The sequence below is a fragment of the Cyprinodon tularosa genome, unplaced genomic scaffold (assembly GCF_016077235.1).
Source record: "Cyprinodon tularosa strain WSP-4 unplaced genomic scaffold, ASM1607723v1 ctg316, whole genome shotgun sequence".
Lineage (NCBI taxonomy): Eukaryota > Metazoa > Chordata > Actinopteri > Cyprinodontiformes > Cyprinodontidae > Cyprinodon > Cyprinodon tularosa.
Genome location: NW_024039026.1, coordinates 1,563,580 through 1,575,781, shown reverse-complemented (window position 1 = coordinate 1,575,781; position 12,202 = coordinate 1,563,580). Strand labels below are relative to the sequence as shown.

General features: G+C 39.3%; 1 protein-coding gene across 2 annotated transcripts in view; it reads right to left on the bottom strand.

Moving 5' to 3' along the window:
* Window positions 1-12,202, bottom strand: part of fndc5a (fibronectin type III domain containing 5a) — a 45,215-nt gene that overhangs the window by 14,334 nt on the left and 18,679 nt on the right. For both annotated transcript variants that reach the window (XR_005281468.1, XM_038292761.1), the window contains exons 2-3: window positions 4,575-4,690; window positions 2,003-2,195 (exon numbers count right to left, since the gene is read on the bottom strand). Coding sequence is in view for 1 of the 2 variants with exons in the window: in XM_038292761.1 (XP_038148689.1) it covers window positions 2,003-2,195; window positions 4,575-4,690 (309 nt within the window). In the remaining variant the exon portion in view is untranslated. The remainder of the gene's footprint in view (window positions 1-2,002; window positions 2,196-4,574; window positions 4,691-12,202) is intronic.

Genomic DNA, 12,202 nt, shown 5'->3' with positions numbered 1-12,202 from the left:
TCGAAGGGTTGACAGTTCAAGCCCCGACTCCAACTTTCGGTGTCGTTGTGTCCTTGGGCAAGACACTTCACCTGCATTGTCTACTGATGGTGGTCAGAGGGCCCGGTGGTGCCAGTGTACGGCAGCCACGCTTCTGTCAGTGAGCCCCAGGGCAGCTGTGGCTACAATGTAGCTTGCCACCATCAGTGTGTGTGTGTGAATGGGTGAATTAATGTAGTGTAAAGCGCTTTGGTCAAGTCTCCTAACTTGAATAAAGGCGCTATATAAGTACATGCCATTTACCATTTTACAGAAATCACAAATTTGCAAAATAGAGTTTGGCATATATTGCCAAGTCAGTGTAGGATTTTGATGTGCTCCCACATAACAAAACTAAATTAGCAGCAGTGATAAAATGTGTTTTTGCATCTTTATGTCAATTACAAAATCTATTCCAATAGATTTCCTAGTTTTATTTGAACTGTGAAGAAAAAAATGTGACATTAAAAGTGTAAAGAGTTTTCAAGTCTTTATGGTCTCCTTTTTATATAAATAGAACTGGATCTGTCATATCAACTGCAAATGAGCAATGATTTAACCATCTTTAATTTAGAAATTTAGCTTTCTATATACATGCTCTTTTTCTTCCATTCACATTAGTTTTCATAAAGGAGTTCAGTTGGTGTGTCAGTCGTTTGTGAAATCAGCCTCGCTTTGAATGCTACTGTAAGAAGGATTTTCTGTAGATTAAATTAGATGATGTTTACTCAGAGTAAACCTGCTCATCTGCAACAGCAAAACATCCCTGCTTTCCAACCCAGTTAAGTTAATTCAACAGACGAGAGGAAGGATGACTGGTGCTGTGCCAAACCGTGAAGAGGAGGCCCTCTGTGGATGTTGAATCTTTGATGGTGGGAAGAAAGTGTGTGGAGGTTGGAAATCTCTTTAACATCCCAGTGAAGAGGGGCTGTCCGAGTGACCGTACTACTTCTTTTTTATTATTTATTTTCCTTTTTGGCCACAAATATCACTGTTACTTTACTTAAAAATGATTACCTTGGAGAAAGGCAGCTCTGTGGATGTTCACCTTAACAAACATATTCTGGGATCCCATCTTTCATTTGGTGAAAGTGTATAACTCTTTTATTATACTAGAAAAACTTTAAACTTTATTGGATGGATAAGTTTGCATAAAAAACATTTTCACTTTGTTTATAATGTTTTTAAGTACAGTAACTATTTTCCAATCCTAAATGTTTTTGTTTGTGTGTTTAATGAGATTTATGTGCATTCTGAAATTTTTAGGCTGTAAAAATGCTAATGTGATTAAACCAGGACAAACTGAAAGGTTTTTACGTTCCTTTGCAGGACCTGATCTTTCTTCCCTTCTTCATATTCTGTTAGTTAGGTCTCAGTGGCCGTTGGCGCGTCTCTTCAGGGTTTAGCACTAATTATTTAAATGTTCTACATGATTTCTGGCAGCCAACCTACAACCACAGCAGAAGTTCAGACTTCCTCTGGCTCGGAATGCCGTGGAGCATCGCAGCAGCTCATATGAGAGATGAGTGTAAATGAGAGGGGGGATAGATGGAGTAGTGCCTCAGCCAAAAGCACATCGATTCTCCACCCCTTACAGCTTCCTTACTACCTCCTCCTCCTCCTCCTTCTGTCTGATAAATGCCTTTCCTCATTTTGGTTTACAGTGGCGCTGTGGAGGGTGCATACAGAGTGGCGCTTGCAGAAAAACATCAATAAACAGTGAAGTATTCTTCCCCTGTTGGGCGTTTTGCTCCTTAGCTGTAGTCAGTAGGGGAGAGATGCAGGAGTTAGTTTAAAATTTCATTTCATGCCTTGTGTGACTATTGATTTCTTGTGGATTTTAGGCCAAACCTGTCATTATATTGTCAAATGGATAAGTGCTCTTTGTACTTATCTCGTAAAAAAAAGGAGCACAGGAGATTTCCCCGATTCTTATATGTGTAAATGAACAAACAGGTAAGTGTAGTTGCGTGTGGCTATTTACTCTTAGTGCCCTGGGTCTCGGCCTCCTTTGGGGTTCGGAAGCGCAGTGGTTCGCTCAGCGGGCTCGTCCCGAACATGCTGATGGACTGGACATGCACAATGTAATCTGTCTCCTCTTCCAAGTCCCATAATGCACAGGAGCGTGTGGTGGTGTTCACTTCCTGGATTAACCGCAGCATGCGCACGTCTTTCTTCTGTCGGCGTAGCAAAAACAAGGGGATGTTGATTAGACATGAAAACATAAAAGCAAAAAGACAGAAACCTTATAAACATGGAGAGACAGCAAGGACATTCTGCTAGCACCTGCTGAGTGCCAGGTGGGCTTTTGTATAGTGATTTTTCATCTCATCTTTTTATTGTGGAAAAAGCAGAGTTATCTCTTCAGATAATTAAAGTAGCACATCTGAGAATTCCAGAAAGCATGAATAAAAGTTATGCAGACATGAACAAAATATATACATATTTATGCTGTATAAATCAAAATATATTCAGATTTTAATGCATTGGCATAATCATACTTTCAATTTAAAAATATATATTCAGTGATGGAAAAAAAAATCTTTTATAAGAAGACTAAATTTTTTTTATATAATGTCTCAGGTTGGTTTGAATTAAAACTGAGGATAAATACTTTGCAAAACAGCTCATTTGGAGGACTATGCTGGACCATCGGTGATGCTGTGTTGGCTGCATATAGAGCAACAAAAATCTGATGGTCTAACAAATCAATGTTTTTTCATTCACAGCCTTGAATCCTACAGAAAGATAGGGGTGTTAATACTACTGAAAGAATGATCTATTTAAAGGCTTTTTACTCTCACTACAAGTGTAACAGGAGGACAGATAAAATATACATGGTTTGCAAGATTAACCAAACTACCTATGATACATAGGCAAATCCCTTCGCCTATGCATCACATTTAAACCCCAAGCTAAGTATGAGTTAAACCTCAGTCTAACTGAGTTAAACTGGTCAGGATACAGTTTAAAGAAAAGCTAGGATAAGAAAAAAATATCCAAAGCTAAAAAGAAAAGCATAAGACATCAGGCCAACACTTTGCAACCTCTCTGATCTGATGGGACTAATATATATATTTTTTTTTGGGGGCCAAAATCTGAAAAAACTATTTACTTCATATTTAACACACCAACAGCATGGTCAAACAGGGTGGTGGCAGCATAATGCTGAAAAATGTTTTAAGATATGTTATCCATTTGGTCTGGTTGAGTTTGAGTTGTTTCGCAAAAATAAATTTTTAAATAGCTGGAGTGCAGGAGGCGCTCCTTAAAGACCTTCTATAACTGTTGTGGCCTCAGCATCTTCTATGGAGCTGTCTGTTGGAGCAATAGCTTATCTGTTGCTGAGAGAAAGCGTCTGGATAAGCTGATCAGGAAGGTCAGCTCTGTGATTGGATGCCCTCTGGAATCAGTGCAGGAGGTGGGAAACAAAAGGATCCTAACTAAATTAACATCTCTGTTGGATGTTTCCCACGCCATGCATGAAGCTGCAGAACTGGAGAACTGTTTCCGTGACAGACTGCTGCAGCCTAAATGCACCAGGGAGCATTATCACAGATCCTTCCTCCCATCAGCCTTAAGACTCAATAACCACCACTGTTCCCAACAACCTCAATAAGTTCTTACATTCATGCTGATTTTGTACAGTTTCTTAGTCAGTTAAATAACATGCTATTCTCATTTTGCACATCTCTGATGTTGCTGCTATATATCATTACTGTAAAAATATCCAAAGCTGTATAATGGTTATTTATTCTCCAGGTGCACAGTTTTTATATTGTTAAAACACTAGGCAGTATTTTATTGTTTATTTTTAACTATTCACTGTTGTTTTATTCTTATACATTTTTCTAAGGTCAATACTTTTCTGACCATTTTTTTATATTTTTGCTGCTATAAACACCAGAAGATTTTCTATTCTATTCTATTCTATTCTATTCTATTCTATTCTATTCTATTCTATTCTATTCTATTCTATTCTATTCTATTCTATTCCAGAAATACATAGGTATAATCACAACTGAAAGGGGATTTATAAATGACTCTCTCACAAATGCACACCTCACTGCTGAAAAAAAGAGTTGTGTTCACCCACTTCACAATATTTGCCAGAGAGGCACATATTGCATCATAAGTTTCCAGTAAGATATGAAAATGTGTGTTTGTGCTGCAGTAAAATGTGCAAAGGCTTTTGGGGAGCACTGTAGCTTCGAGTCGACAATCATGCGAACATTTGCTCCAATAACCATCAGGCTGCAGCTTCATATTTAATAGAGCAAGTGAACAATGCAGCAGAACCTTTTCATTTCTAATCCTTTCAATAATTTATAGCACTTAGGCTTCCTCAAAGTCCCGAACTGTTCTTTGCAAAAATGCCCAAGCTTGTTAGTGAAAACAGTGTTATTCTGACTGATGGTGTCCTGACAGTTGGTGTTAAATTGTATGCTGGTTAGACTATCGATACACCTCGGCCTCTTTTTGAAAACCTCATCTTCTTATCTTTGTTGTGCTTTTTTCCACCAGTGTTGTTGTGTCGTACACATTCTGTTGCTCACCTGCTGTGTGATGGCAAAGCCAATGACGGGGTCTCCCTCTGGGATGTCCCATGACACCACAGCAGAGTTTGCTTTCACTTCCCTGATGGTCACATTGATGGGAGGCGACAGGCTATCTGCAAACAATGACATGGAAAGAAAAGCCTTTCATTTACTCCGTAATATAAAGTAATTTTGAGTTTCTATGGTCTGCTGTAAAAACATATATGGGAGATTGACGGGTTATAATCTATCATGTAAAAAACCCCACCAAACTTAGATTTGAACAGTTAAAGCAGGGGGGTTTAAATTATCTGTATTAAGTGGATAGGTTGTGCAAAGATTTTAATATTCACATCTTTCGTTTATGGTGGATTAAAACTGACCTTTGGCACATACTTTTATCTATTTTATTTTCTGTTCTCCTTGTGTTTTTACCAGCTTTATAAATGTAAGTAAAATACTTTTTTATTGAACTCAAACCTCAGTGAAATCATCCTGTGGTGAGGCTGGAGGTTTTGGACTGGGCAGGTCTGAAACAGGGCTGCTTACACAAGCGGAAGTTGGTTCAGAATATTTTTGAAAAGCTAAAGAGAAACACATCTAAAATCCTTCAACAGATTCACTGCAGCAAACAGAAGACTTGGGAAAAAAAACAAGAAGACCATTTCCTTACTAATAAAATGTAATAAAATAACACAGAAAGAGGGGATAGTGCTGAGATTAAGAGATCTATCAACATTTTCTGGGATTTGTAGAAAAGAATCAGTCACTGTAAACTTGAACGATCACTAAAACTTTAATCTAGTGGCTATGTGTAGGAAACGTATCATTTCTAGCCTTAAACTGTTGCTGCCGGGGCCAAAGTATCAGGGTTCTGCCCTCTGCTTAGATTTAGTTTTAGTTTCTGTTCTGTGTCTTTGTAGTTGATTTCTACCAGTGCTGAGTTATTTAATCACTCTCTGTAGCCACCTTTTGACTGTTTCCTTTCCCCTTGGCTTCCTCCTAGTTGCCCACAACTGCACCCAATCTGCTGATTAGCCTGTCTTGGTTTAGTCTCCCAATATATAAACCACCTCTGCAGTCACTCAGTGCTGGTTTGTTGTGTGTGTTCCCTCGTCTCTGGCTTCCCATGTGAGTTTTTCCCTGATGTAATCTCATTTTTGGTTCTCAATTTTGGTATTTCTGCCTCAGTTGCCAATTAAATCTGCCTCTGCCTCCCAATCTTTGCAATTGGGTCCTTAAAAACCTGCAGCCAACCTTGACACAAAGTGCTGTCAATGTACGAGGGCCATAAACCAAGAGAACAAATTATCCTGTTGACTGTTCCGATCTGTCCATGCGACATAATTCAATTCAGTTTATTTATATAGTGACAATTCACAACGCATGTAATCTCAAGGCACTTTACAGAGATAATTCAATCAGATCATACAGTCAATGGAAAACCAGTTGATTGCAAGATAAGGCAAATTTATTTGTATAGCACAATTCAGTACAAAGACAATGCAAAGTGCTTTAGATTTTGATTAAAATATAGGAAAATAAAACAGAATCAGAGCAAGTAGAAGAAAAATAAAAAATAAATAATAAAAAAATGCAGAAACAAGAAAGAACATTAAAAACAGTTGGACTAAAGAAAATAAAAAAATGAACTAATGATGTTTCAGTTGAACTTTTTAACTAGAACAGTCGAAAGCAATCCTAAAAAAATGTGTTTTTAGTCTTGATTTATAGGAGCTCAGGCTTTCCGCACTTTTACAGTTTTCTGGAATTTTGTTCCAGATAAGTGGAGCATAGGAACTAAACGGCGCTTCTCCATATTTAGTATGCATCGACTACTTGACTCTCAGCAATCCCTCACACCAAGCATGCTTGTAGCAACAGTGGAGAGGAAAAACTAAATTTTAACTGGAAGAAACCTCCAGCAGAATGTGGAGTTAGGAAGAGATAGGGCTCTGACTGAGGCATCCTCAGCTCATACATTTATACTTTACAATTTCCCAACACACACACTCTCCCCAGAGGAACCAACCCACTAACCTGACTCCATCAGATGAATTTGCTGGATTTGCTCCGCATATCCATCTGGAAACCTTCCGTTGAAGTAATTTTGGGAAGGGGCGAAAATACTGGTTAGCTGATTGGCCTATGTTGGTATTAGACGGGCCAAATAAACCAATCAGATCAACGAAGCATATGACGTACTAACAGAGCGACGACGAAAACACAACCACAAGCCAGGCTACTCTTAACCGGACTCCGCCAGATGGATTTGCTGAGCCTCCAGAGCAGCGTTTTGCTCTTCTTTCAGTGAAGAAATACTCTGTAATTCCGATAAAACTTGCTCGATAGCCACGCTAACGCTAGTTTCATCGGCTGAAGCCGCCATGTTCTTTAGACTGAACTGTCGTGCTTCTCGTTGCGTCACACCTCAACCCGCCTCAAAGTCAACGCTGATTGGACGTTCGTTTGGTGAAAGGCTCCAAATTTTCTTTAACGGAAAGTAGCCAGACTGATCTGCCAGTTAAACCTTGAAAGCTCGCAAAATCAGGATGGTCTCATGAGGCTACCAACCCACCCCCTGTATAAAGAACTTTCTCACACTTGAACAGTGAAGCCAAACGACTTGAATTCATCAGGGCCATTCCCTATCAGGTAAATATATCTTTCACTGGCCAGAATGATCTTCTCAAAACAGCAGTCCTCCACTTCATTCCATGAAGGAGGCTGTATAAATTATTCTTATCTCTAATGATCTTCGTTTGGAGCCTGTGAGGCTAAGAACAGACATATCTCAATAATTTTTACTCCACAAAAAAAGGCTCAGTGTGAGCGGCCATCTGCCGAATGCTATAAACGCTGTATTTAATACGTTTAAATTTATTTAAGAGTTTCTTTGCATATTTGGTTATTATCCTAACATGCTTGTCAATTTCTGAAATGTCCATTGTTTTTTTTTTTTATCACAAAATTTTTGAACATGACCTTAGAAGGTTATAGTGCCATTTATAAAAGACTTTTAACAGCTTCATCCTTATTAGTAACAGCCTTTTTTTAATTATGAAAATATATTTCTGAGCTAATCTTTACTGTCAGAAATGATAGGTATCATTGGTGTCTCAAGTGTGACTTCTGACTCATTATAAAAATACCTCCATTTGTGTTTCTCTACAGTGTTTTGAAACTTGGTGTCAACTTCCACACCTGCGCTTTAATTAGGGTCGCACTCTACAAGAGCTGCGAATAATAATTCTCCTTCATTACATAATTAGTTGTGAGATAATGTGTTACTCTGGGTGCACTTTGGTGGCCTTGGCTGCTGGAGACTTCGAGTCTGTAATTATGAAGCTCAAGGCTGCCCGCGTTTGATGGTAACAGAGTGTAGATCACATTATTAAAGGACCTGCAGCTAAGAGAAGGAACAAAGGATCTTTTAAAGGGTCTGCTATAAAGCAGGGGGCCAATAATGAACTTTTAGGCTTTCATTTTAATAGATCAGACTCTAAGAAGGAGAGAAAAGAAAGTCAAGATCAGTGTGGGCCATTTCACATTGAAGTTGATCCTTCCATCTCTGTTTAACGGTAGCTTGCCTCTATTCTTGTGAAACACGTGCTCCTTTCCTTTAAGCTTTGATTGATATTTGTTTTGTGGAGCTGAAAGGTGAATAAAGACGAGGACTTTTAAGCGAGGCCTTTGACGGCTCGTAAATCTTATCCAACCGATCAAATGGAATCAATGAGTCACTGAATAGGTTAACGCTCACTTGCCCTCAGACCCCCCCACCACCTTCAGTTTTGGTAATTACAGGACAATAGGCTGTTCCAGCACTCCTCCATGTACTGTACATGAAAAATAACAGGGAGCTCAATCCAAAGCAGCCTCTTTTCCTCTTCTTTTGATGCCTGTGGCTGACGTTTTGATGAATGACCTGACTAACGGCGGATGACAGGAAGGAGACTCGCTGCATCTCTTCATCTGTAAAAGGGAACGACTTCGATGTTTGTAGTGGAATTGCTTTTGTTTACTCTCTGCTGTTTACTTGGTTATCCTGGGGGACGGGCGTCCGCGGATCGGGAGCTAAATCATACAAATCATAAATGAAGCGAAGTCACATCCCTGTGCGGGTTCTCACTTGATTCTGTGTTTTTCTTCCTGCAACACATTTACTTCTCTGCCAATGACACCATTACTTAGTCCCTGCATGCTAAGCTGCTGTTTGAAAATAATAAATGTGGTTTGTTTTTGCACATGGAAGGAGCAGAAATATTTTTCACTTTCCATTACAATCCTAATATTTAAGATTTGAGGCAAATTGTTCAGTTTTAGCCACTCAAGCTTTTATCAGTAATGTTTAGCTTCTTAACTCTACCTATCCATAACAACGACATTAGTCTGAAACAGTTTACCAATTCAAGCTTCCTAGTGTAATATAATCAGTGATGGGACTACGTTACTAACGTCGTTACCTTGTTTTAGTGACGAGTAATCTAACTAATTACTTTGACTGTGACTATAACGCAGTTACCATTGCAGACACCCCGTTACTGCGCGTTACTCAGGTCGTACAATGAACCTTTTTTCATGATAGGACTCGTGCGCGACTTGTCATGAGAGAGGGGAGGATGAGATTGAATGATGTATAGTGAGATTCCGTCTGTCAGTTGGGTAGGTGGGTGTTTCCGCTGGTGGGTGTTAACGTACAGCACACACAGAGAGATGGAGAGTGAGGATGACTCCAGCAGCAAAACAGCGTTTTCCACATGGAAATACCAGTGTTACGTCGGGCTGCGTTTCCCCATCAGATACGGTTTCCCCTGCATCTCCACACAGTGCAGGCGGCACAATTCACCGCGCAAGCGACAGGAAATGCGTATGCTCGCTAAAAGCGCGCAACAGTCGCCCTGTGCTCGCACCACAGGAGAACTATGGAGAGCGTGAACGATCAAATGATAGCCTATATGGAGAAAGGGAGAAATCTGGATGGATGGATGGATGGATGGATGGATGGATGGATGGATGGATAGATACTCTGCCTTTTCAAGCTACTGTATTTTTTATTTTAAACATTATTTGATGGCCTTTGTGGCAGGGATGGAGATCCATATTTTATGTCACACACAGACTATACATCTAGATAGATAGATGATAGATAGATGTTGCAGGATCTATAACAACCCAAACACACAGGATTTCAGAATTAGACATCCCCAGTTATTAATTTCATATCTTCAGCAGATCTGAATGCCCTGTTAAAAAACTTCACATGGCGTTCCCCCCAGATGTCATTTACGTTGAGTTGCAATAAATGCAAAACTCTCTGCACGTTCTTGTCTTTGTCGTCCGCTCTATTCAGCTGGCTTTGGAAACACACGGCGAGAAGGTGGGGGCTGGGTGGTGAGGGTTACGGGGGCGAGAAACGCAAAAGTAACGCAAAAGTTACTTTTACTAGTAACTAGTTACTTTTATTGTGGAGTAACTCAGTTAGTAACTCAGTTACTTTTTGGGAGAAGTAACTAGTAGCCTAACTATAACTAATTACTTTTTCAAAGTAACGTGCCCAACACTGAATATAATTAAGTTTTACAATTAAAACTTGACTAATTTATATTCAATAATGAATATTTTTTATTTATTTATTTTTTATACAAAAATACAATATAATATTTTTAAATATATAGTTTTTTTTAATAATATATAAAAAAAGGGAAAAAAAGAGTATTAATTAGATTTTTTGTATATTTTATATTCGTCTTGTTTTTTTTTCTTCTGATTTGTAGGCTGGTTTTATATATACAGGCAGGAAAGTAAGACTGTTCAAGGCAGTGAAAAAAAAATGATCAAAAAAACAACAACAGCAGGCTAATGGTGTGGATCCGAGTTCCGTCACACTGAATATAAAGTCTTTGTTTGAGGTTATGTCTTAAAAAATTGACTTAAATGATAAATAGCAAAATAAACTATGAAAGGCAAACAAATAGAAATGTCCTTGTAATGAAATTTAAACCCTTCTCTCCAAGTGTCCTCATGTCCCTGAGCCTTTAGACACTTTTTCTTTTGTCTTTGCCCGTTTCCTCTTCACATGTGTTTCTCTTTGGGGACAGAGAGCGAGGATGCTGGGCCGTGACCGTGTTCCTTAAATATCCACATGACACAGGAGTCAGCCCTAATGAAACAGCAGACAGATGTCTTCATAAACCCTCTGCGGCACACAGCCCTCCTCGTTCTGTGAGAAGCGGGGGTGACTTTGAGCCATGACGGATATTTCTCTATTGCGTGTGCTTCTTTGTTATCCTGATGATGATCAGAGTGACAGCTAATTGTCAGTCCCACGCTGAGCAGTGTTAAGGATGACAGCTCCTTAATGCTCCCTAACGTTTAAAATCTCCTAGAGACGTTGAACATGTTGAAGTGTGGGCAGTTCGGGGGGGGGGGGGGGGGGGGGGGGGGGGGGGGGGGAGTGAGTGCACTCTGAGTGGTCTATCATTGTTTTATGATTGCTCTCCTCATTTCTTCATCGACCTGAGTTGTTACAAACTGAGTCGACCCAGAAGTGGGGGCTGAGAAGAAGGGATACTCTGCAGGAAGCCTGGGAATACATAATGTGGAGAGTGCTCTGTTGGGTGCTGTAAAGATCAAATGATTTTTCTTTTCCTGCTCCCAACTGTATAGCTCTACTTTCTTGAGTGGTCTCCATGGAGCTATTTCTCCCGCCTCAGATCATTTTGTGTGCACGCATTTAAACATGGTATAAACATGTATTCAGAACAGTTACTGGAACATTTTTGAGGTAAAAAAAAAAAGTCTTTAAATTCACAGTAGTATCTTTACATGGTGCAGATACTTCATTAAGGATAACCCTAACAGATTGTCTCTTTCTCTAATCTGACACATTTTCTTTTCTTTTTAAATCTCTTACAAAGGTTCAAAATACCACAACTTGGTGCTTCAGCCAGGAGATATAGCATGCTAATGATTGTTAAAAACAGAAAGGATGCATTATAATGAAACTAAACGCTGACATATTACTTTTATTCATCTTATGTTATATAAAATCAATGTCAGATTTTGATGCCAACGGCAGAACAACCAGTTATTGCAGGGATGTCAAACTGGTTCCAGAAAGGGCCGTGTGGCTGCAGGTTTTCTTTCCAACCAAGCAAGTCATCATGTTTAGACTGGACTTACTTGATGAGATGACTGGAGTCTGGTGTGCTATGTTTTGGTTAGAAAGAAAACCTGCAGCCAAGCGGCCCTTTCTGGAACCAGTTTGACATCCATGAGTTATTGGCTTTAGGGTGGAAATGACCAAAAATCATTTCAATCTCAAACTTCTAAGTGAGCAATTGGGAATCTATAAGGAGCACAGGTGTAATTTTCTGAAGGACTAGTTTGGACATGACCTCACCAACTTTTGCCTGGTGTGGACATGTACCCACCAATAATTTCAATAAGTAGACTTTGGCAATGTGTGGGACAAATTTCTAAATTTGATTTTGCATCTTTTGAAGGAGGATAGTCACTAATGTAGCTGTAAGGGAAAACATCCATCAATCCAAATTTTTTTGGATGGATTGATGGATGGATGAATAAAACTGAAATTATGTGCATTCTAGGGAGGCATATTGCTGTTGGCATCCGAATCAGCT